This window comes from Lynx canadensis, chromosome D1, assembly GCF_007474595.2.
Source record: "Lynx canadensis isolate LIC74 chromosome D1, mLynCan4.pri.v2, whole genome shotgun sequence".
In the NCBI taxonomy this organism is placed as follows: domain Eukaryota; kingdom Metazoa; phylum Chordata; class Mammalia; order Carnivora; family Felidae; genus Lynx; species Lynx canadensis.
The window spans coordinates 6,230,561-6,258,449 of record NC_044312.2 but is presented as its reverse complement, the minus strand read 5'-3'; the positions used below and the strand labels follow the sequence as shown (position 1 = coordinate 6,258,449).

The window sequence follows — 27,889 nt, the reverse complement described above, 5'->3', positions numbered from 1 at the left end:
CACCAGCTTTGGCTACTGTAAGAAGCTTCTCAGGAAGCATTTGGGATAGAAGGGCAGGCCATCCTCTTGGGTCCAAGTTGATGTCTTAGTCACTTTGGGCTGCTCTAACAGAAAATACTGCGGACTGAGTAGCTTAAACAACGATTTATTTCTCATTGTTCTGGAGGCTGGGAAGTCCATGATCAAGGTGTCAGCAGGTTCAGGGTCTGGTGAGGGCACTCATCTTGGTTTGCCCATGGCCATCCTGTCATTGTATCTTCAGGTAGAGAGGGGCAGAGGGAGAGAGAGAGAGAGAGAGAGAAAGAGAAAGAGAGAAGGGATTCTCATGTCTCTTCATAAAAGGGACTACTCCCATCCACCCTTATGACCCTTATGAGGCCCACCCTTAGGAGGCCTCTACCCTTACGACCTAATCATCCCAACACCCCCCTCCTGATATCATGACATTGGGGGTTAGTCCATCACAGCCCTCCTCCTCCACGTTGACTCCTGTCTGCACCTGTGAGTGGCTGACAACAGAACACGTAGTCCTTCTTTGCTTTCCAGAGTAAGTTGTGGGAAAACAAAGGGAATGTTTGATTTATTTCTCAACCATAAACAGTTGAAGATTAGGCCTTGTCAGGTTTCAGTAGAGAGTGGCTGGATCAATACCCTCTGGAGCAGTGCTTGTCTAACTTGAAAGTGCACACGACCCCGCTGGGGAGAGTGTTACATGACCTTGTTCAGCGGGTCTGGAGAGGGGCTACGATGATTCGTGTCGCACAGTGCCCGTGTCGGTGGCCCCAAGACCACACTCCGCAAGCGAGGCACTGGGTTTGGACAGTGAGGTCTGGGAGACCAAGGACGCTGCCTTGTTTCCCATTTTATCCCGTCTTGGCATGACGCCTGGCACAAACGGAGTTCTCAATAAATATTTGCTGAATTGAATTAATGGGGGACACCAGTTACAAGGACAAATTTTATAGCCTAATTTTCTTTGAGAGTCAGCTCATAGCCCAAAACCAAATGGATAAATAGCAACCATAACTAAACATGTGTTTAACCAGCCCTTTGGAGTTTCCCAAGCCCTTGAATTGATGTTAGTTTATTTGATTTTTACTCTTACAATAATCCTCTGAAGAGGAGCTGTTACTATTATTTTTCTGTTATGGATGATAAAAGCCAAGTCAGCAAGGGCAAGTCACTTGCCTAAGGAAGGCTAGCAGAAGGTACCCTGCAACGTGGGTGTTCTGACTCCTGGCTTTTTCCTCTTGTACTTTGCACGAATAGTAAAAACTTGACCGGAAGTAGATTATGTAACTCTTGGTATCGTACAGCTGGAGCCTGCTGATGTCCCTATTCCTTGTTAAGTGCCACACACTTGGTATAGAGGAGCTAATAATGTGTCTGAAATGTAAGTCTGTGGGTGTGACCGGAGATTTGTCAGAGAACTCACAAGCTCTCACTGGGCTGCTGGACCAAACTCAACTATCTGTGCCTGAAGGCTCTTGTCTCTCCCTCCCAAAGGAGGGGAGTGCATCTATGTTTAGTTCCCCGAAGGACCAGAGATTCCCTCCCCCAGGGCACCATCCCACACACCCTGGGGTCTGCAGGGGCAGGGCAGCTGGCAGGCAGGTCCAGACTGCCTGGCTGCAGAGTGACCGTGGCAGGTCACCACCTCCCCCGAGGTTGCTTTCAGGCCTGTCCTGAGAGAAGGGCGGACAGCAGGGAACTCGGACCTCCAGTGTGTCTAGATAGCACGCAGGCCCTGCTGTGCCTTGGGACCTGGGGTGCGCTCACATCTTCTTTTCTCTTGCTAATCCTTGCTTTAGAAATTTCCCTGACGAAGCCTCTTCCAAGACCCATGCCTGGAGATGCTGTGGAATTCATCCGAGCTATTGTTATGGGGGGTGGCAGTCTCAAAGGGACCTCCCTTGACCCATCTTGCCTGACGGAGGGGGTTTGACTGTTCTGTAGGCGGAATCTCAGCTTGCCCTTCTCTTTGCGACACTCACCTATTGCCATTGGCTTTTCATCTGTGGCCTCTTTTGCAAAGCAGACCACAGTTCCGGGTACATAAGAGAGAAAATAATAGAAAGGCACTGAGTCAACATTTTATTTTTTGTAACTCTGCCCCGACCTCTCTCCTAACCATCTATGTGAACATATTGCAGTCCAGTCTCTGCAGACCCACCGAGGACCCTCACTGAAGTTTCCCACAGGGGAGTCTGGAGGAGTCGTGCAGGCTTCCCGGACTCTCAGGAGAGAGCTTACAGTCCTGTCAGAATTGTTCTTTGTGTATCAAGGAAGAAATTCTGAGCAAGAGTGGGTGACGTCCTGAGGGACAGTGTGGCAGGAGTTGTAATCTTTGTAATCTGCCACATGTGAATTCACCCTAAAGACGCCCAGCAAGAACTGTTATTTATATATATATTACCCCTTGAGGGGTAGGGGGCGTGTATGTGTTTATAATCTACCCTGGGCAGTGGAGAATAATTCCAACTAGGGAGATGCATACTGATGAAAAGTCGGGGCTTAAGGCCCTGGGTTCGAGATCTAGCTGTGCCGTTTAGTTTTTCTTCTTTTCTGTACCTATTGACCAGCCTTTCCCATTTCACCCAGCCTCCCCCACCTGCTCGGGCAACCACAGTATGTCTCTGTATCCATGAGTTCAGGGTTTTGTTAGATCCCACATGTAAATGAGAGAAATTTGCTTTCCTCTGTCTGGCTTATCTCACTCATCATAATGCCCTCAAGTCCCATCCATGTCACAGATATCAGAATTTCCTTCTTTTTTATGGATGAACAATACTCCATTGTATACATATGCCATGTTTTCTTTATTCGTCATTTGATGGACATGTAAGTCGTTTTCATGCCTTGGCTATTTTAAGTAAAATGCTACAGTCAGCTTGGGAGTGCAGATATCTGTCTGAGTTAGTGCTTTCATGTCCTTTGGACAAAGACCCAGAAGTGGAATTGCTGGGTTATAGGCTAGTTCTAGTTTTAACTTCTTGGGGGTCCTCTGGTTGCACCAGTTTGCATTCCCACCAGCAAGTGCACACGGGTTCCCTTTTCTCCCCATCCTCACCAACACTTTGCTCCGTGAGGTGATATCTCACTCTCTTGAGATGTCTGGCGATGTATTTGATTCTGTAAGCCTGTTTGTCTAGAAAAACAAGCAAGTAAGCAATCTCACTTTGTATGTTCATGAGGGGATGGAATAATGCAGATAAAGGCCAGCATGGTCCTGGCACATGGCATCAGCACTCACTGAACGTTAGTTCTTGAGATGGAGTCCATCCCGGAACCCCTTTCATTCTAGGACCCAGTGTTACTCTCACTTCTGCTCTTCTGCCGTGGTCTGCAGATTATAGAGCAGTTACTCCAAGCCTCCTCAAGGGTTAGAGGCATCGCTTTGATAGAGGACATCACTGTGGCTCAAAGTTTCCTAGATATGGTTATGGACCTGGCTGACTCTTTTTTTCCCCGTCCCCTTTTTCTTCTCTTTCCCATCCCTGATTGCCACACTTCACCAACTCTCATCCTCTCCTGATATTTCTTGTTTGGATCTGCCCCATCTGTTTACAGATCAAGATTATCTGTGGCCATGGAGTCTGATTACTGGGTTTTTGTTGCTCCTACTGTTGACTTCCCATAAGCCCAGCCTATTCACCTGACCTTCTCAGATAAACCTCGTGCCTCTGATGGGTCTTTTTTTTTTTTTTTTTTGTTAATGTTTATTTGTTTTTGAGAGACAGGGAGAGAGCATGAGCAGGGGAGAAGCAGAGAGAGAGAGACAGAATCCAAAGCAGGCTCCAGGCTCTGAGCTGTCAGCACAGAGCCCGACATAGGGCTCGAACTCACAGACTGTGAGATCATGACCTGAGCTGAAGTTGGACACTTCATCGACTGAGCCACCCAGGTGCCCCTCTGATGGGTCTTTAAGATGTTGCTAGTATCCTAGATATCACAATGTCCATGTCCCTGTGATGTACTTCTCCCAGAGGTTAGAATGTGAAGAAATCAGGTTGCATTTGTCTGAGTCGTGGGTGGACAGTCCCCACTTAAGTCTGTCTCTTGGTCTTTCCCGGCCACCTAACATCTCCGTTTCCTCAGACTGTCAGTTTACCCTGTTGTCCTGGAGAAATTATTCACAGTCTTGAGCTTAGAAGATATATCGTAAGGGCATCCTATATTTTGGGGTAGGTATATATTTAAGTTTTCAAGTAGAAAAGATGGTGGATTATCAGGCAAAAACATATTTTTTCAGTACAATAACAAGAATTGTGATAAGGAAAGTCAAATTGAAGTCATAATTTTCAAAAACGGTGCTTCAAAGGGTTTTCTTTCTGTAGTAAAAATTAGAATGTGTTTTTATCATAGCAAGCAATGTTTTGGAAAACTTGGAAGAGGCTTGCTACATGATTTACATTCTAAGTGTCAACCCTTGTTCAGTGGAATAAGTATACACGAGCTAAGAACGCTCAAGGGGAAAACACATGCACATCACACATTTTTTGAAGCTTCTGAAACCCTTCTCTTCTTTTTCTCGCTTCCCTTCATGTTACTGGGCAGAACGCATCTTTCACAAGCAGGTGTGAACAAGAAGTCTGATAATACTCAGAACTAGTAATAATACTCAGAACTAGGAGGAGCCGGCAGCCCATCCTAAAATTCTGCAGCCATGTTAAGACATGACTGAGCGAAATCGTGCAAGGAGCTGGGAGAGAAAACTTCCAGCTTTGTTACCATCAGCCGTCTCTACCTGAGCAGAAGAGACGTGAGGTAGTGTAAATGCCACATACTATCAAGCCGCATCAGTGACACAGGGCCAGAGTGGATAGAAAGAGACAACGTAGCCTTCACACACAGCAGCCGCAGCTGCGGTAGAAATTCGGGGCTCCCAAGACAGGCCATTCACCAGGTTCACACATTCTCACTCTGTCGTTCCTCAAGATACATGTCATGCGTTAATCAGGTCCTTTCCTTCTGCACTGTGTAGAAGGGCACAGGGCTGTAATAGAGGCCGGGCGAACGATGCCACCTGGTACCCAGCTGAAAGAGGACGTCTAGCAAAATCCCAGAGGAGCTAGAATGGACAAGGAAACAAAGGTAGCTTAATGTTTCCTTTATCAGTTGTCTTCCCATAGGCAATCCAGGCTTTATAAGGAGGTTACAAAGAAAAAGCTGGATCCGATTCTTTCATTAAAGCGCCATCAGGCCTCAATGTTGAACAAAAGAAGTCTCTCAGATATGACACACTGTAGTTTACACCTGGTTACTCGGAATGATGGCGTGATTTATATTCAGCTCTAGGTTGTCTGTCTTTGACATTCTACCCACTCACATCTTTGCATATTCAGAGGCTGTGGGAGCACAAAAATATTAAATGAAATCCACTACACATTACAGTAGAATGACATGTAATTTATTCATATAACTGACAGTTAGGCAGTACTCAAAATTCATTTAAGTAAGCAAGTGATTACACAAACGTCTAATCATACTAAAATCGATAGTCAGAAGGTATAAAATACCATGGGTATGAAATGCCATGGTAAATACTATTCAACAGACTACAATCATAATTCCAAACGAAATCATGGTCTTTCAAATGATTTTTAGCAGTTTTGGAATGATGTGATTTTTCCCCCCCTCCAAGCCATTTACTTTTTTCACTGATACAAGACAAGGTCATTATTTTCAAGAAATACTACAGAAGGACACACCTTAGGTCCCTCTCTTGCAACACATTTTCTTGCAAATTGTTTTTTTTTCATATAACCTCTTGACGTTAAAAATAAACCAGTCAGCACTCAGTTCCCCAAGCACAGATGCTTGGATCAGAAGAGTGCCAGGGTGTAACTGAGTTCAGCAAGAGGCGGGCAGTGAAAAATCTTCTGCAGCTTTTCTGAGGCTCCAAGCATCATAAACATATTTAGGCATCCAAGCCAGTAAAATTAGGGGAATAAAATAATTTGATATCCATATGACTAGGATACAATCGCAACTGGGGATAAGTTACAGTATAATTCTGCGGTACTTTGGACAAAAACAGCACCTACCTAAATCTGCTTCTCGTAAGCCTCGTTACATCGTCATGAAGCGCAGCTATGTTTGCAGGAATGGTTTGGTTTATCATGTGTCTGTCTGTATTATTTGCAAGTCATATACTTTAGTGGAATGAGGTCCAAGCGTGAACCCGGCCCGAAGAGCTAGCAGCGGTAGTCATGAGACGTATCAATAAATTAAAAGGCTTTCACAGAACAAGAGTCCGCTAGATCTCTCACATACAAAAGACAGCTAGAGAAATACAGTTCTTCGATGCTGAATGATGAGGGGGAGGAAAACAATCTAAAAAAATAGAAAACTCTCTCCATACTTGGGTGTCAAGGCAAATGTAACACTGCATAATGCCACAACATGAACAGTCACTGGATGGCAGATACTCCAGAAGCGGTGATATCTGGGGATCTGGTAGTTGTGACCCAGAGATGAAAGTACCGTACCAAAAGGCATGCATACAATCACTGTGTGCACTCAGTGTATGAGCTGGGACCTAAGCAGGGAACTAACACGACAATGAGGCAGTGTTCCGGGGGTATCCGTTAAAACCAGTATGCGCGACTACATGTTGATCAAACCTTCTGAGGCAGCGAAGTGTGGGCACAATGCCATGTCTGGGTTCCGCAGCTGTTTTATGATCCTCTTGCGAAATTTCTCCCGCACACGATTGAATTCCATGATGTCCGTGGGGTCCTCTTCAATCCAAAACTTGTGAAACTCGTGCATCAAGTAGCCTGTTACAGAGAAGACAGTGATAAGATTGCAGGAGAAAGAAAAAAGTCCTTAATCACATTCAGAGTCACTGAACGCTGAAAGAGATGTCCGATCAATTGGTCAATTGACGGCAACCCTGGGGCTCAAAGAAGAGGTCGAAATGCAGCAGATACTCCTGTTATGGATTGTTCTTTAAAACCCGTGGGTGAGGAGAGGGCAAATGGGTGACCGGCATTGAGGAGGGCGCTTATTGGGATGAGCACTGGGTGTTGTAGGTAAGCCAATTTGACAATAAATTATATATAAAAAAAAAAATGAAATAAAATTCGTGCAGTAGAAACTACCAGTCTGCAAGATTTTTGCGGCTGGTCCTGGGATTATTGTCCCTGTACTCAAGGAGGGAGACAGACAGTTCTGCGTCTCTGGAATGTGCACCACATCTGGAGCAGAACCTGAGGGGCTGACAGTGACCACTTCATCCTGCCCCTCCTGATTAAATTAACATAATGCCTGATTTTTCAGAATTACTCCAGTCAGCCTTTTTTCTCTTGTTACTTGATTTGAGAAAAGCTTTAAATTACTCTGACAAATCAAACAAATGTGTTCTGACAGTCTATTATGAGACAATAAAAATTGTAAATCAACTCTGAACAACACAGAGCAGTCATTAAACTACATGAAATTGTTACTAAGACCTTCTTGCTCTGAAGCATAATGTCCTCTTCAAATACTTCTGTGTCTCAAAAATGTTATCTATGAATAATATGGATTGGGAACGTTTTCGGAATAAGCGCTAAGTATTGAATCTGTTCATTGTGCTATTTTCCCCACTGTGCACCGCCTCCCTCCCCTCCCCCGCCCCCATTTAGAACTGACACGTGAATAGCTTTTTAAGAAGACAATAAAAGATACTTGTATGTAGTAAACCTATAACAAGTTCAAGTGTCTTGTTATATATTAGGAAAAAAGTACTTAAGAAAATAATCGTTTACTTAAAAAACAAAACAAAACAAAACAAAACATTACAGAAGCTTTTCTTGGTATTAGCATTAGAAGGAGCAAGGATTCCAGAGCCAGAAACCTGGTTAGAATCCTAGCTCTTTCCACTGGGGAAGGAGTGAGCAGAGAGATGATGGGGGGTATGGGAAGAGAATTTTGGAACAAACATGTTAAGTCCTAATAGTAAAAAGTAAAAATTAAAGCCATTTGTTTTTCTATTTATTAACTAGCTACTTACGAGAAAACCTTGAACATTGGTCCCAAACAGATTTTTAAAAATCTCTACCCTATCTTGCTGTAATACAAAATTAGAAGTGACCTTCCTTCCACCCCCAACACACACTTCCAGATATTGGTCCACTTGCACAAACTTCCCTGGCTTCTCATTCATTATGCTGTTAAATATGCTTATACATCTTTAAGTATATAGCCTCTCTACAACTACAGGAAGAAAGGTAGTAAGGAGGGAGAGAATTTGGTTTGCTTTTTGTGGGGATTGACCATTGCATTTCTTTTAGGATTAGATTTATATCAGGCCCTCCACACATAACTGATGTGACTGTTTTTAACATCTCTCCATGGGGACACACATCAGTGCTGACTCATAGGCCTCTGGGTCACACAGCCCAGGGCCCACTGCCACTGTTAAGGAAACCTGATCACATCTGGGAAACCCCAGATCAGCAATCCCAGGAGCGGTCTTATCCATCCTACTCTATCTGCTGCTTGGATTCCCCGAGGCAGCGTCCGGCCTTGAGCTCTTCTGGTGACAGTGCCGACATTAGCCTGTCCCATGGATGAAGAACCTGGTTTTTAAAGGGATTTTCCTTACACTGGGCCAAAATCTGTTACCCTGTATTTCTTGGAACAAATTCAGTCCTTCTCCAACTCAAATATTTGAAGTGTCTTTTATGCCCTGAACTTCTCTCTTTTCTAGGCTAAGCATCCCTATTTCTCCTCACCATTTCTCACAGGCCATGATCAGGAGTCTGCTTATTATTCTGGTTGTTTTCATGCACATCAAGAGGAAGTTGTTTCCTCTAATCTCAATATCTTATTCAACCAAAAGAATTCAATCATGTGTCCATTTCAGTGACTGGGCAAAGTCCTGAAGTATCCTGAGAATGTTATGAGGTACTTTTTAAAAATGCAGACCTCTCAGATTCAACCGCAGTTGAGTAAGATGAGTCTCAGGTCACTAAAGTTTCAGATCCATTGTTCTAGAAGATGCCATCTTTTTAAGTTCCTTTGGCTTTTTTCTAAATGTTATATTTTTTTGTGGTTCTATGTGAAATCTTACGATAATTTATAATTTCTTCCTCCTGTGCTATATAATATACATAATCTTCCTGACTTAGCCTCTGAGCTCAAGTAAATGTGCCTGAGTTGTTTTGTAGAGTCAGACTTCTAATACTTCGAATTAAAATTATACATAATCAGCTAAAAGCATCTTATCAGTATCTCATGAGTTATACGGTCTTTGTCCTTATCAACAACAATGAACAGGCACTGGGAAAATCATCTTCTAATGAAGAATTTACTTTCTCATCAGACACATGAAAATATTCACTCTTCTCTACAATGTGCTGGTATGATGGCAACTGACTCTAAGGTGATCTTGTGTAGCTCAGAGTGTTAGAAGAATGCAGACCCATTTGGTTTCCCCATTTTTCTACCTTAAATGCAGTTACAGAAAGACATTTTGAAAGGTTTTAAAGACAGGCAAGGATAAGACTAGAGGTGGGTGGTTAACAATCTGACCCCACTCTCAGGATCCTTCCTCTTAAGAAGCTACAAAAGTGAAGCTGTCCCATCAGGAGAATAGTGACTGTATAACATGATTTGAATCAAAATGCAGAAATGGTGGCTTGGCTTCCAGGGTACACATGATAATTGTAAAACTCAACTCATTTTTATATGAACAGAGTGTTCCTATATCCATTCAGTCAGTTGGCCAGTTGGCTTATCTGCCAAGTAACACATATGCAACAGATACAAGAAAAAGGTAGAGTTCCTGTGTTCCCCAATTCTCTACCTCTTGGAAGAGACACCCAGGTAGACAATTGCCAGTGATGATTTATTAGCTGAGAAAGCTAACAAAATGGTGTGGAAAGCAGAGGGAGGAAACAGAGGCCAGACTATTGCTTATAGTTTCTTAATTCTCACAACAGGTTTGTGGAGTAGGCAGTGCAGATACAGCTTCGTTTTACGGATGAGAACATTGGGCTTAGAAAAGGTATTTAAATGATGTACAATCCCACAATACAGCTGGAAGCTGGAAGCCAGAACCTGAAGTTGGCTGACTCTCCACCACTGTACCTGCTGTCTCTTCCAGTGTACCCTCTTCCTCTGGTTCTTACTCTTAGTGAATAGTCGCTTCTGAAGGTCAAAGGAAAGATCATTCTTTTTCCTTTTCTGGTCACTGTACTTTTCCTTGTGCTCATGACACCTCACCTTGCTTCATTTCAGGGAAGCTTTAGACTGAATGCAGTTTTCGTAGCATACTGCCTCATAGTGTAGTATTCGCTGAATACTACTATAAAGTCAGAATGATAGAGCTATTATTCTCTTACATTTTTCACCTAGATGAAATACCTGTTTAGAATACTAATTTGGCTTTCCAGCCCAAGCCTGCAGTGTATTTGTTGTTGCTTGAATGTATCTTGGTTTTGCTTCGCTGCATTCAGTTAGTAGACAGCATACACATAAGCAAGGACACAAATAATTGCAAGAATATTACAGAGGAAACGTGCAGAACTGCTCTTGTCCGATGGAGGGACAATGAATTCAGGGCACAGGGTGCTTCCTCTGAAGAGGTGTGAGTCCCTCTGCATATACCCCAGTTCACAGGGGGATTGTGTGCTTTCTGAAAAACTGGTGAGGGCCTTGGGAAATGAGTAACCCTACTGCATGCCACTTACCCTGGCTAGGGTTCTCTTGAAAACCTGTCAGTTAAGGCCAAAAGCTAAATTTTTCATGAGAAACTAGATTTCCTTTCCTTTTCTTTTTTCTTTTCTTTCTTTTTTTTTAAGAGAAAGAGAGAGAAGGTGTGTGTGTGAGAGAAAGAGAGCTGCAGAGGGGCAGAGGGAAGGGGTGGAAAGAGAAAGAGAGAGAAAGAGAGAATCTTAAGCAGGCTCCATGTTCAGTGTGGAGCTAAGCTTCCTTTCTTCTACAAAATACATTATCCTTTATTTTAGCTTCCTCTCCACCCACCCACCCATCCATCCATCCATCCATCAAACCATCCATCCATCCATCCAACCATCCATCCAACCATCCATCCAACCATCCATCCAACCATCCATCCATCCATCCATCCGTCCATCCAACCAACCATCCATCCATCCATCCAACCGTCCGTCCATCCATCCATCCATCCATCCATCCATCCATCCATCCATCCATCTATCCAACCATCCATCCAACCAACCAACCATCCAGCCAGCCAACCAACCAACCAACCAATATCTACTGAGCACCTACTCTCCCAGGCTCTTTGCTGAGGATACAGTAGTGCATACAAACAACAAAATGCCTGTCCTTAAATGCCAATTCCTATGATTCTCATTTTGATTTTCTCCTGCCAGAGCGCCCCCACTGTGTGGCTCTGATTTTCTTCTCAATGCTGATGAATCCCAAATCTGGACTTGTAATTCCTCAGAGTTCCAGGGCCTTATGTTGGAGTGCCCACTGTTCAGCTCTGTGAGGATTTCCCAACAGAAACTCACCCTCAGAATGCCTAAAACTAAAAGTCATTCTGTTTTGGCAAGTTTTCCTTGACTCCCAGACTGAGTGAGCTGTGTCAGCCATAAGTCTTTTCAATTAAAAAAAAATTTTTTTTAATGTTTAGTTTTGAGAGAGAGAAAGAGAGCACAAGCCTGGGAGGGGCAGAGAGAGAGGGAGACACAGAATCAGAAGTAGGTTCCAGGCTCTGAGCTGTCAGGCACAGAGCCTGACGTGGGGCTCACACTCACAAGCTGTGAGATCATGACCTGAGCTGAAATCAGATGCTTAACCATCTGAGCCACCCAGGCACCCTGAGCCTTTTCACTTCTTAAAAACAGTGTCTTTACTTCCCAATCACAAAATCCTTCCCACTATGTTTTAATTAATTTTTTTAGATGCACAGAACCCAATCTGTAGTAAAACTTCAGTATCTGCCAGAAATGGTCAGACTGAATATAATCACCTAGTTGTCAGCGTAGGAGCTATAATCATATATTTGAGGGGCTGCCATTTTCCACTATTAACCAGTCATAAAGTATATGTATTTTTAAATTTGCTCTTGATTTTTATCTAAGTTATACATGCATATAGTTTAGAGTCATACAGTTTAACAAGTCTTGTTACAAAAACTAAACAAAACCCAGCAGCACTTCCTGCCTTACTGACTGCTTCCCTAAAGGAACATTTCATCTTTTTTGCTGATTATTTTGATCATCGACTTCCATGACTGTATACAATGTGATTTCCATTGCGTGAATTTTTTGGACTTCCCTTAGAAGAAGATGAAGATTTCACTCTCTTTCACCCAATTCCAACCACATTATCACGTGTTTCCTAACAATTTCCTTTGTGTGGTATTACCAACTGCCCTCTCTGTTTATTTGCTTAGTTTTCACCACCTTCACTCTAAACCAGGCCAGTATCTTTGCAGTGTGTTCAAACAAGGTTAGACACTCCCATCAGTTTTATATTCTTCAAAGAGTTGCTATCAGAGCGTTCTGACCTGTTAAAGTCTAGATTTAATATTCTCATCCTGCTGCACAGATATCACCTGGAGCTTTTCCTTCACCTTTGTCTTTGAAAATTCTCTTCACTTCATTCCTGTGATAGGCTTCCTGAACCTCCTGGGAGGTCCTGTGGAGTAAATCAGGTTGCTTCTTACCTTTCCACACTACCTGTTTGGGATTTATTTTCTCAGGACTGCTAAATCAGTTATCACTTAATCTGTTTTCCAGTTTCTAAAATGAGGTTTTTATTGCTTACTTCTTGATTTTTCCTGTCCTTGTGGGTTCATGCTTTCTTGGAAAAAAATCCTTCTACATTAACTTCAGTGAAGTTAAAAAAAATTTTTTTTAATGTTTATTTATTTTTGAGACGGAGAAGGATAGAGCATGAACTGGGTAGGGTCAGAGAGAGGGAGACACAGAATCTGAAGCAGGCTCCAGGCTCCACAAGCTGTCAGCACAGAGCCCGATGCAGGGCTCGAAATCACGGACTGTGAGATCATGACCTGAGCAGAAGTCGGATGCTTAACCGACTGAGCCACCGAGGCACCCCAAGTTCAGTGAAGTTTTAAAAGGGAGCATAATAAATGCATTAAGTATGCCATCATTAACCAGAAGTCCGGATTAAGGAGATATTTAAAAAGACAAAATGCTAGATAATAGAATCGCTATTAATTTAGGAGTTTAGAGAAAATAAATTGCTGTTAATTCTGTCACATTGTAAAAATGAAATGGGGACCAGCATGCCCCTGCGGTGGATTTGAGATGAGCATCTGTGTCTTAACCATACTTAGAGTGGCAGAACTGCTTAGCAAATTAGCAGAAAAGAAGAGTTGAAAGAAATATAAAATAGAGGAAAAACTTAGAATTTTTTTTTTTTTTTTTTTTGCTAAGAAATCCTGGGTACAAGGCCCTCAGTGCAGCAAGTGTGGTGTAAATGGTTTAGATGACATTTCTCCTTTAAACTGCCTGAGTTGCTTGATGATTTAGAACGTCCTTCCATGTTCCTCCAAACCAGTCTGTGTCTGGCCCTCAAGGATCGGAATGACATTCAGATTTTAGGATCGTGTCTCTAAGAATGGAGAAAAACGTTCCAGGGCTCTGTCATATCATCTTGTTCTTTATCTTCTGAAACCTCAGTATAACTGCGACTCCAGAGGATACCCCACATTCATACTTACCTCTGCAGCATCTAATCTGGGGGGGGCTACACATCTTCCCTCCGTGGCACTAGTAGGGAAAGCGGGAAGAGTAATACCAGTGGCAACGCTACCAACTCTCCGTATCACCCACGAAACCAGCACTCCCTCTTTCTCGTGCTCCCTGAGCACCAAGTGTGGAACTGGCTAGTAAAAAGTTTGTGTCCGTTATCTCACTTTATCTTCATGGCAACTCTATAAGGAAAGGACTCATCTTATAGATGCCATAACTAAGGCTTAGAGAGTCTGGTAAGCGTAGACCCAGGAGTCAACTCAGGCTGTCTTCAGAACCCAGGCTCTTAAGTGCTGTGCCATGCTGGATCAGAGGGAGGGAGACACCCAGACCAGAAGCTGATACCCTGAATATTAAGCAAGAGCTGGGAAAGAGAAAAATCCACGATGCCTGCAAATATCACTGTTGGATTTTAAGAAGAAGACAACAAAATCAAAACCAAAGGGGAACTTCAAAGACCCCAAAGCAGCCAAATTGCAAAGATCTCTCCGCTTTGCCCCTTGCGTAGAGTGTTCCATAGAAACCATATTGCTGTTTAAGCAGTAGGACACTTACAAAATGTTTGCTGGAAATGAGACAGTGTTGGAGCTTCTGGGGCAATGTTGTAGAAGTGAGTTTTTAGCGCTCCGCTCACCAGTAGATTATACGCCAGATCAGTTATATTGATGCCCACAATTGCAAATGAGTACCTGTAAAGCGTAAACCACAAAACCAACTGTGTGTCACATAAGCATTGAAAAATATAACCTAATTTTTAAATGACTTATAAGATATCAGATTGGAAGGTTGGCCTTCCCTCTCTATCCTATCTTTACCCTGAATTTCGTAACTTATCAAAATACCAGTAATGTAACCAAGGGAATTAAGAATCCATATGCTTTGATTGGGTAATTTTATTTCTAAATATATAAGAGAAAAAAATCTGAAACTGAGAGCTTTATACCCAAGGGTACTCATTATAGCATTATTTATAATGGCAAAGACATGGAAGCTATTCACATATTCTAAAAAAGGTGATTGGTGAAATAAGTTGTGGTAATCTCTTATGATATATTACAGCCAATAAATACTATATTTCTAAAGACTACTTCAGTAGGAAACAGTATGTATAAAACAAGCCAGGTTTTATTATATACACACAGATGTGCACAAAAAACAGGCGAGAATGAAATGCCACCAGATATTACTGTGGTATCTTAGAGTAATAAGATTGAGGTGATATTTTTTTGTTTACTTTCTATATTTTCTAGATTTTCCATAATGAGTTATATATTACTTTTAAGATGGGGGAGAATTTAAGTATCTTAGCACTCGGTATATTTCCTAGTTCCGTTTCTACATGCATATCAAAAATTAAATGGAACTGAGTACTTAAGTCTCAGAGTAACACAAATCCATCACATTAAAAAAGGGAGTTCTCCATTCAGCAATATTTTTGAATGCAAAGGGGAATTTAAAAAAAGACTTCTAAAGTAAATTTATATAATCAATAAATTGATACTTGATAAAAATCCTTAAAACTACGAAGCCCAATTCTAAATGATGGTTTCTGAAAATCGTGTGCATATAGTTTAACATTTTAAATATTGTCACTTGGCCAAAGGCGAAAATAGTGCCATAGAACCATACAAATAGATCCAAACACATATAAACACATCCTTTTAAAAGTTCACCTGGGTGATGTGTTTCCATCAGGACACTCGTCATCTTTGTCGTCCTTTACAGTGTTCTTAGGACATTTTTGTTCCGGTTCTAGTTCCAACTGACAACCTCTATATATGAATGAAATCCCACACTCACCCAATTGCTTTATCCATCCTTTTCTTCTCCCATTCCGCTTTGCTGAATTTGCTGAATAAATGAGTAAAGAAATAAGCTTTAATCTCTACTTGGTCCTTGTTCTCTTGGAATGCTTATACTAAAACTGTTGACTGGATGTCTGTAACTCAGTTATCAAACACTAATCAATTTAAATGTTCTCAATTAAAAATCCACAATATAATTTATGTAGATCTCAGAAATGGGATTATTTAAAGCCCTGCTACTTATCCCCTATTCTCTTTAGTGCAGCAGTGGGAGAGAGTCCTTAAGGCCAAACATGAAGGGACTTTTTTACGGGATCGTTAATTATCAAACGATACTTTCTCCATGAACCTTTGCCTGGGATGTGTGTCTTCCGATGCTCCCTTGCTCTGTCACGATTCCCCACTGCATCTCCTTTGGTTTTATTTCATGGCATTTATCCTAGTCAGTCTTATTTGTGATGTCTGGCTCACAGTAGATGCCAAATAAATGTTTATTGATTAAAGAAGTAGTGAACTAGTGAAGGGAAGGAAGGCAGTGGGGGGAGGGAAGGGTATGTAGGCTTTACAAACTCTGACAAGTGCTATGGCAAGGCCTCTGGCTAAACTAAGGCAGCTAACCTGTAGCAGTTCCACCGTAATCCGTGTTATAATCTGGGCTTCTGGCTAAGACTGTAGAGAGGGCCCTCTCAGATGCATTCTGAAAATCCTGCCTTGCCTTCCCTTAGCTTGTGGACTTGGCAGTCCTCCCTATTCTCCCCCACTCCGTGCCGCCACTGTTTTGTAAGCGGGACCCACGTCCCACTTTCTTTGTGGCTAACGTAATCCTCATTTCACACTAGAAAATGTGGTTAGCCTTTGAACTAAATAACATTTTAAAACTAGAGTTAGGAACATTTAGCTTCTATCTAAGCAGGGTTCTCTAGAATACACTGCAAACACTACACTAAAAGACACACATGTAAGACACACAGTGAAAGACCACAAAAACATGATACAAAGTTGACATTTAACTCTGTGGACTTTCTACTCTGTAAATGACTGGCTGTAATTCAGAGAAACTGCCTTTAATTCATGTTAAAATATGCCACCTCTTTTTAAAGTGTAACCGTGTACTAACCAATCAACCAACCAGCCAAAAAGGCATGAGGAGATTTTTTACTTAAACGACTCACATCCAACTAAAATGAATTAGGTGTGAAATTTAAGAGACTTTATATAGACAAATTTATAAGCACGTGTTTTCTCTTAACGAAGCTTTATGCACAGTGTCTCTGTGTTAAATGAAATCTCTCTGCATTGGAAATATAAGAAAGGCCAAATGCCCTCCACTTACGTTGATTACTGAGGATACCCTGGCCCAAACGGAATGAATCCCTTTCTTCAAGAAACACACAACAACAAATAATCAAACAGTCAAAATTCTCCTTGTAAACTTGAATCTACTTATATCCCTCAAGCTACTGTGGGACTCAATAGATGGAGGTTTACAAGGGCAATGATAACGATGTGTAATGCTTGCTGAAGGATAGACGGGAGAGAGCTTTCCTTAATAGATATTGCTGCCGAATGCCTAATAGATTCAGGGCCTCACACAACCTACATTGCTATCACAAGTCGTCATTATATACCTATTTTTGACACTGATGAAGGATAGTGGCATTTCCCAAACATTCTGTTTTGTGTTTACTGACATTTACCACCAATTTGAATTGATTAATATTTGAACATCATCTCCTCAATTTTATGATAGCTTAAGGGACAAAAGCACAGTAGCTTTATGTACATGTATACACACACACACACACACACACACACACACACGTCTCTTCTTAAATAAGAGTATTCACACAAACTCTCAAATACATCCTCTCTGCTGGCTGACACAAGAGATAAAACTATATAAAGTCTTTCTTTGAGAATGTCTCACAGATAAAATTCATCACCTTTTAATGATTAATCCAAAAATATTTTAAGCTTCTTGTCACTTCCCAAAGACCATGGAGGATTCATGTGTTTTTTGCTGATGGTCTTTGGGGAATACCTGAGTCTATATGCAGACTCCCCAGACAATTTTAATTAGATGGAGTTCAGGGTCTATACATTACAGAAATATGCAATTCAGAAAATCTAGTTAAAAAATTTAAATAGCTTGATTTTAACCCTGTAATATATCAGGAAAGAGCTAAGTGATTTTACTGTTTTTCTCAAAGTAAGTAAAAGGTAAAAAAAAATGAAAATGTAATTTATAAAAAGATTATAAATATAAATCAGAAAGTATAGTGTTATTTAATGAACCTGAGGCAAATGAAGCTAGAATAAGTATAATAGTAAGGTGGTGGGGGCAAAGTCAACCTGTTTTTGAATTTTTGAGAACGGTCTGATAAAATTTTGCATTTATTTATTAAATATGAACACTAACAAGCAACTTGGCATGCTGAGGAGAAAGAAGTGATACAAACACATGGCTGCAAAATTTCAGAACTGCTTACATACAGTAAGTGTATACAATAACTACTGTTTATAAGACTTAAATATTTAATAACGAAATTAGAAATAGATTACTCGAAGAGCAGAATTGCTCAATGCAACAAAACTCCCACGTAAAATGTCCCTCTCTGGGGAGGATAGGAGGTGGGAGCACGTGTGGAGATGTGTTCAGCCCTGAGGCAGAGTGTTTGACATGCTTCTGCAACCAGATAGAGCCATGGCCATAGAGGGCTGTTTGAAATTTTCTGTTGGGTTTGTCTACCGTGGTTTTCCTTCAACCCACATATAATGAAGTACATTAGATAAAAAGTTGGGAAATGTTTTTTTTTTTTGAAAAATTTTTTATGAATTTGTACGGCTGTTAAAATTCTTACTAATACTTATTCTAAAATGAAATAAAAGCAACAAAACACAAAAGCAAACAAAAAATACCTTGTTTCCTCTTTAGTGATATCCCTTCATGTAATCAGTTAAAGAAAAAAAGTTTAGGAAGGTAAATGAAAATGTAAAATATTTAGACTCTAGATTTTTACCAAGAAAACTAAAAAAGCCTCAGCATTCTAGACTTTCTCACTGGGCCCCTGACTTCATGACTCCCACTCTCCCCTCTGTTCCCCCATCATGCTCCCTGGTCTCTGAAATACTGCTTCCAGACTCCTCTCTCTCCTTCTTCCACGCCCGCCTCTTTAATCCTCTGGGCACCAGCACTGTTATCAGTCCTTTAAATACTTATCTCACTCGCACGGTGCCACTTTCCCTCCTGAATCCCAGGAGGGATTGAGTACCTGCACGTTTAACCCTCCTATTCAGTATTTGTCCAGAGGGCTCATTTGAAAGAGCTTGAAGCCTCACTTCCGGTGGGGTGACGCTCCTGAGAATCTCACCGACCTATCCGTGAAGGAGAAGTTCCTTCTGCCTAATCCGTAAGCCTCGTCCAGCTTTGATTTTCAGCAATTACCTGCATTTTGGATGAAGAGAGTCAGAGAGGACCTGCTGGGCGGCCGCGGCGTCCCTTTCCGCAAAATACCTGCGGTTGGAGGGAAAGAAAACCACAGCTCTGTTCCTGCCTGATGCACTCGTTTTAATCCAGTGTTGGGACGTGCTGCACTCCGAGTTTACCACTTGCTTCAGCTCTTCCAGAGAAGAGACAGCTTTTCATAACAGAATTTCCCAAATATAATGACAGTAGAGTAGGGTAGTTGTAAAACCCACTTAGATTTAGGAACGTATCTGGTAGGTTTGAAATTTGAGTTACGATCATTGCCTTTCCCCAGGGAGCAAAGGATATTTGTAGTAAGAAGGGTCATGGACAAGGGGGGCGGAATGAAGCTCCTCGGAAGGCAGAAGTGGCCTGAAGGGAGGGACACGCGGAGGGGCTGCGACGGCCAAGGGGCCGAGAGAGGAAGAGAATAGAGGAGGTGAGAGACCATGTGTTTCAAGTGCATTCTTCTTGGAGAATAGTCACGGGGTATTTGAATTCTGGATGGATGGACAATATCTCCTGGTGCTAAACGCAAAATTCCACCCTGGGGGCAAAGGGCAATGAAATTTCCTAAAAATACACCAAGTGACATACCTTCTAAAACGCATCACAGCAAGTACTTCATAATGGCAGTAACAGAATAAAATGCTAGCATATGTTGTTTAATTTCATGTGTACGTATTTCCCACATAAATCAGAAGCCTAAAACAAGCTCTTGAATGTTCTCTCAGAAAAGTTCAAACCACAGTCAGCAGTTTTGATACATAGTTTCATTATTAATGAAATTGAGCCTTTTTTCATACTTTTGTTGGCCATCTACGTTTCCTGTTTTTTGGTGCAGCATATCTAAAGATGTCTTCAGACAACTAAGTAACCGTACAGATCAGGATACTGTCACTTATGTGAGTGTCGGCCTTGGCTCGTCTTTTCACTTTGCTTACGGTGGCTTATCTTACAGAGGTGTTTAATTTTATTTATTTATTTAAAACATTTTTAATGGTTATTTATTTTTGAGAGAGAGAGTGTGAGTGGGGGAGGGGCAGAGAGAGAGGGAGACACAGAATCCGAAGCAGGCTCCGGGCTCTGAGCTGTCAGCACAGAGCCTGACACGGAGCTCGAACTCACGGACCGTGAGGTCATGACCTGAGCCGAAGTCGGACGCTTAACCGACTGAGCCGCCCAGGCACCTCAGGCTTAGTTTCTTTTAAAAATACATTACTATCCTCACTAATAGGATGCTAGCAAAGGACAAAGAGCCAACTTAAAAGGACTCCCTTTGGCTTGAAAAATAATGACTACATATGACTTAATTTAAACATGAAAAAATGATGAGCACTATTATTTGAATTATAATAAACATATAAGAACCAGGAATTAAAAATGATACTTAAAAACCAAAGCAAAAAAAATTTTTTTTTGATCACTAACAAGGGAATTAGGGCCCCAACTCCTTCCTCACTCTGAACATTGTCAATTAAATAGAAAAACTGAGCATCTGTCTTGCCTCTATTTTAGAGAAACTAAATAACCATAGTTGATGAAGGAAACTGAGTCTTTACAGAATTCCAGCCAACAACTGTGGGGAAGAATCACAGGATTGGAAAAGCACTTTTTACACAGTTAATTAACTGGTCCAGTGACTATCAGTGAAAGATGAGATGCTCAGATAAAGGGCTGATGGGGGGGACTTTTACAATGGAGACATCAGGCTGTGATTCCTCTGATCCAACTCAGCACAGGCCTTTCCAGATACCTCCAGTTTTCAGGAAATACAGGCCATGGGACATTTTAGAGGATGGCTGACCTGGAATCTTGCACAAGTTAGTGACCCTGGGGAGGGGCAAAAGGAAAAGGCACATGGGGAGACACATAATAACTAAGTGCCATGTGTATGGATCTTGTATGGAACCAGATTAGGAGAAAACGGCCATAAAAAGACATTTTTGGCTTTTTTGAGAGAGCTGGGAAATATGGACTGGGTACAGATGACACCAAAGAGTCATTGTTAATATAAGGTGAATACGGGTTGTTTTAGAGCTGCCTATTGCAATATGAGGGTGAAGTGACAGGTACAGCATTTTCGTTACTGTGCTTCTGCCAAAAGAATGAGCGTTGTGGGTATTTCAGACCCTGATAATTACTGCACGTGGGCAGCGCAAGGGGTTCTCGAGTCTTCCGTGTGGTTTTGTACATACTTCAACTTTTCGTAAAAGAAAATTAAAAATAAAAACATTTGAGATCCACTTATAAAACACAATAGAGTCTGCCAAAGAAAAGGAAGATGGAAGCACCTCTTCGACGTTTAGGAACCTGAGTTATCTGAGGACGTCAGTGTTTTCTTGGAGTTTTCTGTGTGGTGGCTTTTGGAACTAATAACTTTATCATTTGCACGTGACCACAACATCACTTTTTAAATTTTTTTTTTTAATGTTTGTTTTTGACAGAGAGAGAGAGAGAGAGACAGGGCATGAGTGGGGGAGGGGCAGAGAGTGAGAGGGAGGCACAGAATCTGAAACAGGCTCCAGGCTCTGAGCTGTCAGCACAGAGCCCGACGCGGGGCTCGAACTCACGGACTGCGAGATCATGACCTGAGCCCAAGTCGGACGCTCAACCGACTGAGCCACCCAGGTGCCCCAACATCACTTTTTAATACTTGACCCTTCTCCATTTACTTACTGCAAATTGTACAGGCCCAGAAGTCCCATTCCTCGAAAATCTGTTTTAGGATCATCACCTTGGAAGCCAATTTCACACCATTGCTTAGAAATCCGAGATTCCAGTGGAGTATTAGGCTTCAAGAATTTCCATAACTGGAAGACAAGACAGAAAATTAGCCTGTTGATACAAACACAAATCCTCTTTCCCATTGGCTCAGATTTTGTACTCGGTATCTGAAGAAGGAACTTTACAAAGCTGAATGTATGCAAATATGGTATAGTTAAAGGTTTCACCGTATTTCAGTTATCTGTGGCAGGAGTTCTCAAAGTGGTCTGAAGGCCCCTGGGAGGGACTCCAAGACCTTCTGAAGGCGTCTGGGAAGTAAAGACCATGTCATAATAAAACCAAGAGGTTATTTGCCTTTTCCCTCTCTTATGAGTATATAGTGGAATTTTCCAGAGGCTACATGACATGTGATGATGTCATTACCCTGGTAGTTATGGAATGTGTCCATCTATATTTTAGCGTTTTCCATCTTTCTGATTTAATTTTTTTTTTAAAGTTTATTCATTTTTCAGAGAAAGCATGAGTGGGGGAGGGGCAGAGAGAGAGGGAGACACAGAACCCGAAGGAGGCTCCAGGCTCCGAGCTGTCGGCACAGAGCCCGACGCGGGGCTCAAACTCACGAATTGCGAGATCATGACCTGAGCTGAAGTCAGACACTTAACCGACTGAGCGACCCAGACACCCCTCTGATTTAATTTCTAATAAAAAATAGAACTATATAATCTCCCACAAAAGGTCCTCAAAAATATTTAAGAGAGTGAAGGTAAAGGGCAAAAAGGGAAAAATTTGAGGCCATGTATTATTTAAATTATCAGAAAATTGCTATCTAACTCTATAGCAAAATTTTTCGTAGCATTATTAACCAAAAGAAAAGTGGGCTGACTTGAGTTTCATTTCTCACCTATAACAGAGGGGACAGTAAGTCATCTACTAAGTAGATGACATCTAAGTGTCATCTACCGGATGAAGGAAGATCAGTCATGTTCGCGAACAAACCTCAAAATATATGACCATTTTTCAGAGTTACCAAAGGGAATTTTGATTCCAGTTATATATTAATTGACAAATACAAACTTTAAACATTATGCTCTTCTTAAACTGGTTCTATTTTTCTAGGTTTTCTATAGAAAGATAGATTTAGCACATACTATTACTTGAGAAAGAGACCTACAGCCGTATAAATACATAATGCTCACACTATTAGTTCAAATACATAGAGATGGGCATATAAGCAAATTTAGACTATTAATAATACTTTATATTTTATCTTTATTATGACAGGGACAAATACAAATGTAAAATTTTCATATTAGTATTTCAGACATAACTTTTTAAAAATGTTTTTTATTTTTTGAGAGAGCATGAGCAGGGGAGGGGCATGGAAAGAGGGTGACAGAGGATCCAAATTGGGCTCTGCACCGACAGGCTGACAGCTGATCTGACATGGTCTGAGCTGAAGTCGGACACTCAACTGACTGAGCCACCCAGGCACCTCCATAATTCAACTTCGAAATTGTTTTTTCTGTGTTATGTGGATTTTAAATCCTATAGAGAACAGTAATACACAAGCAGCTTCCTTTATAGTAAATTGTCACATATCTGACACAGTATAGAATGTAATATTCAATGAAGGGAAACACTAACCAAAAAAGATAGAATTCAAGGGATACATTATGTTAGTAGCACAACAGATGGATGCAGTCTGAACTATGAGAGGGGCTCCTGGGCGGCTCAGTGGGTTAAGTGTCTGACTCTTGATTTTGGCTCAGGTCATGATCTCAAGGTTTGTGAGATCCAGCCCCGTGTTGGGCTTGGTGCTGAGCCTGGGGGCTGCTTGGGATTTTCTCTCTTTCCCTCACTCTCTGCCCCCCTCCCCGCCAATAAATAAACATATAAAAAATAAAGGTTGAGAGAAAAATTTCAGAGGAAAGAAAGTATATCTATCACCCTTGAAAGCAAAGTAGCAAACATGAGCATAAGAAATTGTCTTATAACACCCAGATGAGAATTTGCCAGTGCTCTGCATTCATCAAGACAGAAAATGTTTGAGTTCAACAAAAGAGTACTAAAAAATGAGAGAAAAGGTCTCTTTTTCCTCTAGGAACTGATTTGATTGCTATCACAATGAAAAAAGCAAGAACAAAGGGAAACAGTTTGTAAAGCTCATCACATTCATTTGACTAATAATTTGAAGTAATCTCAGGGCCCTACACAGTTTAAAAATCTCTGGTTTCACTGAGTGAGTAGAGTGAAATGGCAAAAGCAAACATTTCATTTCTATAGGTAGGTTATAAACCTCATTCATTGGGGCAATACTTAGTTTAGGGGAGTAAGAAGTTTGAATAATAAAATGCTTAAAAAAGAAATTCCGGGGTGCCTGGGTGGCGCAGTCGGTTAAGCGTCCGACTTCAGCCAGGTCACGATCTCGCGGTCCGTGAGTTCGAGCCCCGCGTCGGGCTCTGTGCTGACGGCTCAGAGCCTGGAGGCTGTTTCCGATTCTGTGTCTCCCTCTCTCTCTGCCCCTCCCCCGTTCATGCTCTGTCTCTTTCTGTCTCAAAAATAAGTAAACGTTAAGAAAATTAAAAAAAAAAAAAAAAGAAATTCCACTTTAATAATTTTATGTATCATGACAGATTGGACTAATGGCTAAAAAGTGTTCTTAATTATGTTCTTAATCCTATCTGCTTTAATAAGGGTCACTTTCTCAGAAAATGAAAAGTCGATTATGCTAAAGTACTTATATAAAGTGCTACCATGGGTATATTTCCTGTGAGAATACTTGAGCTACTGGATTCCCTTCCGATAGACAGGCTATTCTCTGAAAAAGTAAGGGTAGGAGGCAGGGTGGCCCTGAAGGATGAGGTCATTTCTGGCATGTCGGGAGCTGACCAGAAATCTGAATGAAGGCAGTGGGGCCTCTGATGAGGGGTGCTCTGAGGAACTCGGCCATCTAAACTGTGCTGTTGGGAGTGGAGTTACTACGAAGCCACTTGCCAGGGCCGGAGACCAGAGACAGAGGGGGTGATTCCTGTGCCAGACGACACGTTGGGTGTGGACGCTGCACTCTGAGTCACACCGTCCTCTGTCACGGCCCTGGCTCTGCTTAACTCTGTTCTCTTTGCACTGAGCCTTTGACACAAGCTTGTTTCAGCACTTTCTCCTTGTCTTACTTAGGTCTGCTGCAGAACAGCAAGGCAGGGGTGCTCGTGGGTCAGTTTGTTAAGCATACAACTCTTGATTTCAGCTCAGGTCATGATCTCACGGTTCATGAGGTCGAGCCCTGCATTGGGCTCTGCACTGACAGCTTGGATTCTCTCTCTCTCAAAATACCTAGACACTTAAAAAAAAGAAGAGCAAGGACAAGCCGTTTGTCTGTCCACCCATTCATTCGAGGAGAAGCCGCTTCTCACCAAGGCCACCATGGGATTATCTCTTCCCAACAAGAGAGGATCTTTCAATTCTAGGCTATATTTTTTTCTATTAGGTACATGAATCCACATAAAAATTTCCCTTTATTATTTATGTGGTTTAGCAAATGTTTAATAGAAATGTCCATTTGAATAGCTCATAGGGACAGTGCTGTGTGAACATAAGGTGATGTTTTTCATTTTTGTCTCAGCCAATGTTTAAATGATCCTAAAATCCAGATTTTTTTATACTTTAAGACTCTGAGTATAAGCACTGATGATGGTCTCCCACGTTTATAAGTCAGAGCACTTAAACAATATGGCTAATATATTACCAGAGCTTCTAAATCAGAGGTTGGCAAACTTTGTCTGTAAAGGGCCAGATATTAAATATTTTAGGCTTTGGTGGCCATATGGTCACTCTCCAATTACTTCACTTTGCCATTGTCGTACAGAAGCAGCCACAGACCATACGTACATCAATGAGTGGACATGTTCCAACAAAACTTTATTTACAAAGAAGGGTGGCAGCCACATTTGGCCCACAGGCTTTAGTTTGCTGACTCTTGCCCTAAAAGTTTTATGGAGTAGGTAACAAGGGTATTGTCCATTTTAAAGATAAAGACGCCAATATCAGGTAGTTAAACACAAACCATGGGCCAGCCTCTGGAAATACAAATGGGAAGAAGACATGGGTCCTCCGTTGAGAGGCAGCGTGGAGCCCTTCCTTACCACGTGAGCTTGCGCAGTACTTAACTGCCCAGCCTCATTTTCCTCATCTGAAAATGGGGATAATGGCAGTATCTCACCACGAGGTTATTGTGACCATCAAATGAAATGATGTTGTAAAACATTTACTGTAAAGGTTAACATGTGCTAAACATTCACTGAATGTTTTATGATTACGGTTTTTATTATCATACTTGGAATGTGAATAAACCGAAGAAGACCACAAAGATCCCACTCCGAGGTGTTCCTGGGGAGACTGGAGAAGATTTCAAAACTGAACGAATAAGGATTTCTAAAAAGAGCTGGCTTTTGTGGTGAGAATAGGTAATAGAGGGAACCGCATGAGCAAATGCCTGGGTGTATGGGATGGCATGGCCTGTTCTGGGTCAGCTGAATGACTGAGTGTGGGGGATACAGGAGATACAGCTTGGAGAAATAGATCGGAAAGGGCCCAGAATGCCACGTTAAGAAGCATGGGATTTATTCTGGCAGACACAGGGAAGCTGAAGTTTTTAACCGAGGGAATCACATGACTAGACAATCCCTCCAGCAGTGTTTTAGAAGACGGAGGGGAGGAAGCTAACACTTAGTGGCAGAATTAAAAGGCTACTGTAACAACCCAAGCTGGAGATGATGCTAGAATAAGCTGGTGGGCATGGAAAACATTTAAGAGATATTTTGAGGGATCTGTCTGGATAGGGTTTAGTGATTTTTTGTAGATGCATAGTATGTCCCAAGTTCGCTTGCAAGCCACTTAAGCGTAAAAAAGATGCCTTTCCTCAAAGTGCCTGGCACAATAGTGGACAGTCCTTGTTTGTAGCCTACTGGCTGTGTGGATCAGAGTCTGGACTGAAATGCTTGTAGTCTGCTAAGCTGTAAAGTTACAAACCATCACCTTGCTTACCTCTTACAGCTGTGACAATAAAAAATAACACATACAGAATCAAATCATGACCAGAGATGAAAGGTACGTCATAAACGTTCTTGACTTTTAGTATCCAGTGAACCACACTGATTCATGCATTCACCTGTATTTGTTGAAAACCTGCTATGTGCCAGCACACACACGCTACGGATCGGCTAAGACAGTATAGCAGGCACACACACAACGGATCGGCTAAGACAGAGCACCGCAGGCACCCAGATGTCTGAGTCTGAAGGCATCGCGGCACTCTAAGGAAGCCTTCAGCTGCTTGTGGCCACTCTGTTAATTCCACCGTCTTGTTTCTCTTTCATTCACCTCGTTTCTCACCTTGAAGTCATTTTAATTGAACTTGACTACTTCGATCGGAACATAGAATGAAAAAGGCAATAAAAGGAAATGAAGTTTATTTAGCCCAGTAGGTTAGGTAAATTTAAGCAGAGCAGAAACGGAAGAAGAAAACTCCTGCAAAGAATGAAGCTTCTTTTAGCTTTAGGGATTCACATCAGATACAGCACAAATTAGCAGAGACCAGTGAGTCATCTGCTTACGTATTTATATACACAAAAACACGCCAGGATACATTCTTAAAATTACAGCTCCTAGTGACACTTTTCAATAAAATAAAGTTAAGGCAGCTAACCAAATGTTTTCTTCCAATTTTGTTAGTGTCTTTTTGTATCCTAGCAAAGACAAGGAAGCACTCCATCTTAAAAAGCATCTGTTTTCAGAAGTGAATTGAGAAAATATTTTAGATGAATAGTTCTGAAGGTTGGTCTTAATTTCTTAAGCTCCAGATTCAGTGTTGAGGTCAAGTTTTATTGGTATTTCATAACGCACTGTCAGATCATATGAGATTTTTAAGTTTTTACTTGGACAGCCAGAACTGTATATTCTTCTTTTTTTTTTTTTAATTTTTTTTTAACATTTATTTATTTTTGAGACAGAGAGAGACAGAGCATGAATGGGGGAGGGTCAGAGAGAGGGAGACACAGAATCTGAAACAGGCTCCAGGCTCTGAGCAGTCAGCACAGAGCCTGACGCAGGGCTCGAACCCATGGACAGTGAGATCGTGACCTGAGCCGAAGTCGGACGCTTAACCGACTGAGCCACCCAGGCGCCCCTGTATA

At 41.6% G+C, this 27,889-nt stretch overlaps 1 protein-coding gene across 3 annotated transcripts in view; it reads right to left on the bottom strand.

Annotated features, from left to right (window-relative positions):
• Positions 1–5,388: 5,388 nt before the first annotated feature.
• The window catches only part of ELMOD1 (ELMO domain containing 1), a 40,198-nt gene continuing 17,697 nt past the window's right edge, over positions 5,389–27,889 (bottom strand). For 2 of the 3 annotated variants that reach the window (XM_032595003.1, XM_032595002.1), the window contains exons 6-11: positions 21,654–21,787; positions 18,954–19,022; positions 18,428–18,451; positions 15,504–15,554; positions 14,259–14,392; positions 5,389–6,782 (exon numbers count right to left, since the gene is read on the bottom strand). In XM_032595003.1, coding sequence (XP_032450894.1) covers positions 6,610–6,782; positions 14,259–14,392; positions 15,504–15,554; positions 18,428–18,451; positions 18,954–19,022; positions 21,654–21,787 — 585 coding nt within the window. In that variant the 3' untranslated portion in view covers positions 5,389–6,609. The remainder of the gene's footprint in view (positions 6,783–14,258; positions 14,393–15,503; positions 15,555–18,427; positions 18,452–18,953; positions 19,023–21,653; positions 21,788–27,889) is intronic. The other variant, XM_030332962.2, reaches the window with a different exon arrangement.